This window comes from Pyxicephalus adspersus, chromosome 8 (genome assembly GCF_032062135.1).
Source record: "Pyxicephalus adspersus chromosome 8, UCB_Pads_2.0, whole genome shotgun sequence".
Classification (NCBI taxonomy): domain Eukaryota; kingdom Metazoa; phylum Chordata; class Amphibia; order Anura; family Pyxicephalidae; genus Pyxicephalus; species Pyxicephalus adspersus.
This window is the reverse complement of record NC_092865.1, coordinates 20,248,178-20,257,081: the sequence shown is the minus strand read 5'-3', so window position 1 is coordinate 20,257,081 and position 8,904 is coordinate 20,248,178. Positions and strand designations below refer to the sequence as shown.

Genomic DNA, 8,904 nt, shown 5'->3' with positions numbered 1-8,904 from the left:
AACTCAACTGAATAGATTGTCTGATTTTAGCAGAGTGTGTAGTTTCCCAGAGGATGTCAGCAGCAGGTGAGTTGAATTACTTTCTGCCTGAAGTTTGATACCTGATATAAATCTAAAACTTTAAATTGTATTCAGTTTAGAAATATATGTCTATTTGTTTCCTAAACTAGAAGTGATTACGTTTTAGTTATGAATAGGGATCATGCTGCCTACAGGGCCAGAATACAGCAAAAAAATGTAAAATCCCATAGCACCACCTACAGGAATGCAGAGAGAATGCTGCAAATGTTTGCAACTTCTGCATACCCGGTACTTGTTTTTGATAGTAATGAATTGTAAGCTATTTTATCAAAATAGAACATGACAAATAAAAATAAATTAAAGTGTCAATAGGGAAAAACAATAACAAGCAATATAAAAGACAAAGTCGACACCCACGCAAACTTTACAACTATTAACTGGAAGGAATGTTACATTAGGAACTCTAATTTCCACTTCCAGAGCCACCACTTCTCAGAGATGAAGAACATACTTGACCATCTTTTATAAACCATTGTTTGTTATTAGTATTCTAAGACAGAACTGTACATCTTAGACATGCAAAAATATCCCAACGAAGTCATGTAGTCCAGTTGGAAATCTTATTTTAGTTGTACATTGCTGGGACAGAAGATTTTAGTGCTCCACCTATGTATATACAAATTGAGGGCTACATTTTAGAATTAATACAGATACTTGACCCCTAAACACACTGTATATTGTTTGTTATGTGACTCTGTAAAAATAGGAGCCCTTGGTGTAGGTAAGGAAGTTTATTTATTCTAACCAAAAACAAACAGTTCAGCCTAATATGATGTATATGTACTGCTCCTAACATGGCTACTAGACCACCTGTTAAATGTATATGGGTGAAATTTCTGAAATGCAACCAAATCCTGCAAACACCTCACCCATCAAAAACCATCTTGTACTGGTCTGGCTAGATTGATCATTTGGGTTATTACTCTTTGCTTTGTTTCCGGCATGTTTTACTGAATGGCAGTTTGTATTTATTACATTTTCTTTGGCATGAAAAAGGGGATAACTAGGTTTAGATCCAGGATCAGGTCAATGCAGGGCTACTTCTATATCCTTTCTTCCTTAATCATTTCTTCAATATAAGTAAGATCAGTAAGAGTTTTGCTTTCACAGTAAACTTTAAATCTTCATTGAGGATAATGCTTTTTTGGTTTGGTTTTGCCATTGGGTGATTCAGCCTCCTGTAGAGGTTTCTTCTTCATCTTCCACCACAAACCTTTTCCTATTGTTTAGCTAGGTTGATTGCAAAAACTTTACTCACCCACCTTAGTCAGCCCTCTAAACCACAGTCATTCCAAGTGTTTGACTTCATTTCCATGCTCCTGTTCACCAACCTGCTTATGTGCCTGTTCTCCTATCCCTGTTCTCATTCCTGCCCACATCACTCCACTTCTAGGCAAAGCATACCAACCAAAACCACTTCACCTGAACTAATAAACCATGATCCAACCATCTTGCCCCAATCCCCCAGGCTGCCATGTCCACTGGCTCTTCTGCATAACAAACCTGGCCCCTGGCTCAATAATTTTATACAGTTCTATACTGATCGGCGCAATATTGAGCCCCACCCTGCCTGTGGGATACAGTGGTCTAACTGCTGGTGGACAAATCTGATACTGGTGTTGAAATCGGATGAGACCTGTTCTATTTAAAACAGATAAAATGATTTAACAAGACACAGGAAAGATTATGCCAATCACTTTAGTTGTATGGTAAGCAGTGATTTAGTTAATTATATGTGCTGGAATGCTGTACAACAAACACACTGTTGTTCTGTTGTTCTAAATCATTATCCATGTAATAATACACTTATATCCTCCCTAAAGAAAACTCTTTAGCTATACCAGATCACCTAATGTCTTTTTTATTCAATTGCTCAACCGTTATGAAATCAAATGCGGGTAATTTTGCTACAAACAAGAATGTATCATTCATTCTAATATTAATCTTCACTATATATTAAAGGCATTTAGTAAACAGATTGATGCCAGGTTTGTTGCTGTATGCCATGGAATAAATCAGAATTACTGGGTGGAATAACATACAATAACAACCTATTCCCTAACTCCTTATTGACCATATAGTTATTTTACCTGCTTTTGTCTCAACCTGTTCAGATGACAGCCAACCACTGCTCTGATGTACCACCTTTCTGGACCATTATATATTTTGGTGCCTCTTTAGACAGGTGGTTACTAAGAGCCTAAATGGCTGGAGAATGGAAACCTGGGGAATTCTGGGGAACTCTTTGAGCCATGGAGTGCTGAACAGAGTGAGGGGACAGGGCAAATGGCCCTGAAAGTCTGTGGGGCCTGGCTAGGTATGGACTGAAGCTGTGACCCTAAGAATTGGAACCTGCAAGTGTTCCAAATTCAGGACTGAGATTTTAGGGACAAAGTCACTCTAGCATGGGGAAACTATTTTCCCTGGAGCTATGTAAGTTTTTCAATTATATAGGGACTAGTAGACTGCTCTCAGGTGACAATCTGATCTCTTTCACATGTTGGAATCTGAAATAAACCTCTGAAACGTTCTGTCAGCATGTGTGAGTTTCTGTTCTCACCTACCTAGGAAGAACCTGGGGATCATCTTTCTGTTCCTAGAGCACTACATCTGTATGTTTGATTATTCTTTTGCTTGTTGCTTTAATACAGTTGTTGTCCAATGTAAAAAGCCTTCCCATCTCCTTCATGAAGTGTTTATATATTCATCAAAAAACACATTTATTGTGTTTCCTATTGTCTAAAAACATTTAAAAAAATAATCAGGCAAAATATGAACCTATTTTAGGGTATTTAATATTTTATTTTATGAAATCATACTGTACATGATCTGGATTATATATTCCTTAATGAAAAGAAATACAAAATAATTATATAAAAACATAATATAAATAAAAATATGAAAACATTACACACTTTCTATTAATGTTCATTTTTATACATGTTATAACTTAAACTAATTGCACCAAAAATAGACAAAAAAAGCTACATACAGCCCATGAAAGCCTTAAAAATACTTACCAATATGTTATATCATCATGATGTTTTCTTCTAATGCACGACAACTGCTAATTTTGCGAAAAACTAAAAGAACCTAACTCTTTCAATTGCGTTCTTGTTTACCTGTCCCAAGGGATAAATACCATTGCTGGGGAGCTTTTCCTAACACCGCTGACGCCAATAATGAGGAGGCTTTTCAAATTTCCCTGGCGCCAATGGCGAGGAGGTTCCCCTAATCCTCCTGACCCCAAAAATGGGAGCCTTTCCTAATCCTGCCTTTACCTGATCAGGAGGCTTTCCTAATACTGTTGACACTAAAGGTAGGAACCTTTCCTAACCCTGCTGACACCAATGATGAGGAATCTTTCCTAACTCTGCTAACGGCATAGTTGGGGGGACTTTCCAATGAATGAAACCAGTAATGGAAAGGGTTTCCTAATCCTCCTGATGCCAAAGATAGGGAACTTTGCTATTACTGCTGATACCAATGATGGGGATCTTTTCCTAATCCTGGTAATACCAATGATAGGGAGGGAGACTTTCCCAATTCCACTGACACCAATAATGGGGAGAATTTCCTAATCCTTCTGACACCAAAGATAGGGAGCTTTCCTATTCCTGCTGATACCAATGATGGGGAGCTTTTCCTATACCTGTTAATACCAATGATAGGGAGGATCTCCTAGTCCTTTTAATCCCAATGATCAGGGGTATAGTGGAGCGGGCACACATGGGCAGCCGTTCCCTCACTTTTTTCAGGAATTGACACTTGGGCATTTACATAACAAAAATGCGCGCTCGCCATGGATAACCCTGACTATTGCCATGCCCGACTACATGTTCGACGACTACAACCCTGCCACTGATAGGAAGACTTTTCCAATTCCACTGACACCAATGATGGAGGAGGTCTACTAACCCCCCTGACACCAATGGTGGGGAGGCTTTGTCAATCATAATGACACAATGGTGCTGCATTCTCATTCCAAATGACACCAACACCGGGCATTTGTCACTTCTAATGACCACCAATGTAAGCACAGTTTAAACTGTGAGTGACTTCTGACACAGGGCATCTTTTATTTCCCACTTACCACCAATTTATTCCCAGTGACTGCAGATATCTGGGGTATTTTTACTCCTGCTGATTGCTAACATGGGGATTTGTTTTTCCCCACTGCCAGAGTAATTTCAGAAATCAGTGTATGGGGGATGCAGCCAGGGGTATAGTCGTAAAATAGGAAGGTACTATCCATGGTGAGCGCACATGTGCATCGTTTTGTAAATGCCTCATTTCCCAAAAAAGTGAAGACACGGCGTCCCCATGTGTGCCCGCCCCACTACACCCCTGGATGCAGGGGACATGCAAGGGTGTGTGTATTGTTTGTTAGGAAAATATTTCTGTTTTATTAGAGGAGGGTGTGGGAGAACACCAAGGGAAGTAGTTTTATAATTTAATACTATTAGAAAACACCTTTTGGCTCGTTCAACTCTTTTATTAAACTGAAAACAGAGTACACTGGGTGACTAATCTGCACACAACCACAATATGTGCAATTAGCCATTGCTTTGTGAGCCTGTGTCTTGTTACCATGGAGACCGTCCACCACGTTCTCAGAACATGCGCCCTGTGATGTGAACTGTGCAGAGCAATAAAGTTAGGCGCGGTTGAATTGACAGCTCGGGAAAGATGGCGGCGTCCTTGCTGGGTTCCGTGCTTCGCAGCGCTCGGCAGGTGAGTACAAGGACGAGGGAATGAAGGGCTGGAAAATGTGCAAGAAGCGGGTAATGTGGATGAGAAGGAGGACACGGGTTAGAGGAGACAGTATATTAAACTGCAAAGGTTGAGGCGCGTTCGTGTGGGTCTCCTTGGAATAGTTCAGACCGTACAAATACCGACCATGGCTGGGGGACTGCAAGGTGCCTTGTGACTTCTGGTGCTATAGAGCAATTAGCAGCAGCTGGTGGGAATTGTATGATCACTTAATTATTAGGAATTATTATTATCCAGTATTTATATAGCACCAACATATTATGCAGCGCTGTACAAACTCCAGAGCCATGTCTCTAGCTGTCCCTCAAAGGAGCTCACAATCTAATGTCCCTACCATAGTCATATGCCATAAGCACAGTCTAAGGTCAATTTTTGGGGGACCCATGCAAACATGGGGAGAATATGCAAACTCCATGCAGATAGTGTCATGGCCAAGATACAAACCTGTTACCTAAAAAAGGCCAGAGTGCTAACTACTGAATCACCGTGCTGTTTGTCTGTTGGGGTAGTATGGCTGTTCTTGGTGCATTGCGGCCCTATCAATGTCATTGGCACCCCTACATATTCTATAGGAGAGAGCAGTGCAGCAAAATTCACAGACCATGTGATACCATGCAAAAAGGTCTGATGCATATTTTTATCCTTTGCAGTATCAGCTTCAGTTTCCCGTTGTGCGATCAGTCCATTCATTTTTAATAGGCCATAAAAATGGTGTGCCACATCAAGGCATGACAGTATATCGGGCCCCATAAATAAGGTTGATTATTATTACAGTAGGCCTTGCATTGTTTTTGGTAATTGCACTGGAATGGCCATATGTGTAATTTTATTGAAATGCCTGAAAGTTTGCATCAGAGCTTAAAATGATTGAAAATGAACTTTTATGAGAATACATTGCATTTAAAAAAAAAAAAAAAAAACTAGATAAAAAAAAAACCATGTTCTTCTACTGGTGAAAAGCCCTTGATCCCTCCACAAAGACCTACTTAGTCTCTGCTTCCCCCTTTTGTCAAAGGCTGGACAGAACGACAAACGTAGCCATGTTCTTCTTCAAATCACCCAAACTCACACTAGGCAGGTGTGAGATCGGGTGATGTGTCTTCCTGCGAATGTAAAGGAAAAAGTGCTTCATTGTAGGAAATCCTGAATCTGCGGCATTCACAAGCATGTGACTCAAGTATCCCAGGAGGCTGCAAATTTCCCCTTCATTCTTTGCTGTCGCAATCGTAAAGACAGAAGGGGAGGGAACCTCTGCTAAAACATATAAAATAAAAATCATTTAAAAAGTGTGACAATTTATTTATATATTGTTAAAAATGTGATAAGTCCACTTTAAAGTGTATGTAAGTTCTAACAATGAACTCTTCAATATGGTCTGTTGTCTATACATTTGAAAGTGATTTGTGCTGTGCTCTCTGCTGCACTTCTATAAGTTAGTATTGTTCACATCTATTTTGTGAACTACAGGGCCCCCCTTCCCCACCCATTTATGTTATGTTAAGAGGAAGGTGTTCTGTATCTTATCCTAGGATCACAATTCTGCCTTATAAAACAAGGGCAGTCAGTGACTGTTGTCACCCTAGGACAGGAAGTGTTATACTGGCAGGATAAAATGTGAAACAAAAGGTATAAAGCTTGAAAAAGAGAATGCTATTGCAGAGTTGGACTATTACACACTCACAATGATGTAATTTGTGTGAATGTAACATTCATTTTGTAATCTTCTCTCTGCAGCTACTTCCTTGGCCTGCACCCACTTTCACCAATCAAACAAGAAGTTACTATGTAGACTGGAGAATGTGGAGGGATGTGAAGAGGAGGAAGATGGCGTATGAATATGCTGATGAAAGACTAAGGATCAATGCTTTAAGAAAAAACACAATCTTGCCTAAAGAGCTTCAGGTACTTTGGAGTTTGTGGATTGCTTTAGGAAATAAAGTCAATGTTTTTCTAAATCCAGGAATTCAAATAAACACTTACAGCAGAACTAATCTTTACAATGAAAACATTGCTAGCATATAGGTTACTTATTTTCAGCAAGGAGAGACAATACAATAAACGTATCTGCTAAGTATGCTCACCTCCAGCACTGTAACTACGAAATTATCCATTGTTCTGGTTTTGGGTGTATAGCCATCTTAAATGGCCTGGCCAGAATGACAATTATTTCCCAGAATTTACATTGAGCTGCACATGAGCAGCTGCATGTACATTACAGAAAAGATTTAGAACAGGCAGGTATGTTTTATTGCAGAGGGGGCATTGCCTGTCCCTTCATAAAAAAAACCTGCATGCTTGCACATGTTTTTTTGTTTTTTAAACTATGTTTCCCTTTACATTTTTTAAGGCAGCTTGTGAGAAAAATGTCACCCATTACATTTGCCAGCCCATAGTAAGGTGCTGGTAGTAAAGGGGGTAGGACTACACAGCAACCATGCTAGCTTTGATAGCCATGTCCCTTGTAGTGTCAATGGCTATGTTAACCTACTTCTCACAAGATTGGAGAAATATTTTTATTTTTATATTGTTGCTTCAAATCTGGCCTCAGATTTCTGTGATTTGGAGTGCTCACTATTTCCTGATTCCAAGCAGACTGGATAATCTCTAGGAAGCTTTGATCAAAAAATAAATAAGTAAGTAGAGGGCAAGAGACTAGTCACCAGTTTTGCTTGCTCCCTCTCTGCTACTGATCTATTTCCTGTTACTGAACCTGCCATGTTCTGCATTGTGTTTCTTTGCAGGGACAGCCATCTTGATAGATGTCACCTGATTACTAGTGGGTGAATACTCAACCTGCACAAGAGGTTTACAGAATAAATGCAACTTGCAGGGATTTTTTTTATTTACAAAATTAGTACTAAAGTATAGGATGGTGGATTTTTATGCTGTGCCTTTTTTAGTTTTCATTTTATGTATTTACTACAAATGTTATCAGAGTCCGGTTGCACCTAACTTTTCAGTTTTTCTTTTTTTTAATAATGGCAAGTTAAATGAAATGCTACTTTTCTGTGGTAAAACATGCATGTGTGATTAAATATGTAATTTAAATAATTAAATAATTATAGGGAAAATCTCTTTTTTTAGATAGAATAGCAAAAGGAAGTATTACTTTCTCTTTGCTCCATTAGTGAGATTCACCCTTTTTATACAAGACATTAAGGGAAAATATTTTATTCATATCATAAAAGTGAATTTCCCTTTTTGTTAAGAATTTCTCTCATTTTAGGTTTCATTTCTGACCAGTAGATTTTATTTCCTAAGGTAGAACAACTTAAAATTAACTGACAAGCTTTTTAAACCCCCCTTCGGGTCCCCATTATTATTTAATCGTTATATTTTAAAACCTGGAGCAAACATAAATATCTAACTTTATGATTTACTTTTTTTTTCTGACAGGAAATAGCAGATAAAGAGATTGCCGCACTGCCCAGGGACAGTTGCCCGGTGCGAATTCGGAACCGCTGTGTTCTCACCTCGCGTCCCCGTGGTGTGAAGAGACGTTGGCGTCTCAGCAGAATAGTATTCCGTCACTTGGCAGACCACAATATGATGTCTGGTATTCAGAGAGCCATGTGGTAGCACACCTAAGCCCAGGATTTTACAGCACTTATAAATACTGGATATCTGGACATTTTTTACATTCTTGTGCTGTTATCAAATTGTTTTATATTTTTTTTTCTGATCACCTAATATACAATACTTAAAACACACTGCCTGTGTCAGTTGAATTATTCTATAGTTGTGTTCATAATTATATTTGCTTGATTTTTTTTTCATGGTTACTGCAACATATTGCTGTAACAGTAAAAATATTGAATTTTTGAACAATGTAAATGTTGGGATGCATCTGTTCAGCTAGAAAAGAAAAACCCTGAAAATTGTGAGCAGTTATTATGTTTACAACTAGCTCTAAACTACAAAACATGCATTCTCCCCATGTTATAGTAAACAGGAGAGAAAGGTCTTTTGCATCCTTGTCTGAGGTAGATGAAGTACAACAAATAGGCATGGGGAGTGGGTCACTGGCTTCCATAATCCACAGTACAGATG

The 8,904-nt window shown here is 38.8% G+C and overlaps 1 protein-coding gene across 1 annotated transcript; it reads left to right on the top strand.

Annotated features, from left to right (window-relative positions):
* Positions 1 to 4,685: 4,685 nt before the first annotated feature.
* MRPS14 (mitochondrial ribosomal protein S14) lies at positions 4,686 to 8,564 on the top strand. Its single transcript, XM_072419726.1, has 3 exons — positions 4,686 to 4,815; positions 6,589 to 6,756; positions 8,251 to 8,564. The coding sequence occupies exons 1-3, from the start codon at positions 4,771 to 4,773 to the stop codon at positions 8,431 to 8,433; spliced, it is 396 nt and encodes a 131-aa protein (XP_072275827.1). The 5' UTR covers positions 4,686 to 4,770; the 3' UTR covers positions 8,434 to 8,564.
* The last annotated feature ends 340 nt before the right edge of the window (positions 8,565 to 8,904 follow it).

Coding starts and splice junctions, on each gene's coding strand:
- MRPS14 (XM_072419726.1), top strand. CDS start 4,771: ATGGCGGCGTCCTTGCTGGGTTCCGTGCTTCGCAGCGCTCGGCAG. Junction 4,816..6,588: donor TGCTTCGCAGCGCTCGGCAG/GTGAGTACAAGG, acceptor TTCTCTCTGCAG/CTACTTCCTTGGCCTGCACC. Junction 6,757..8,250: donor TCTTGCCTAAAGAGCTTCAG/GTACTTTGGAGT, acceptor TTTTTCTGACAG/GAAATAGCAGATAAAGAGAT.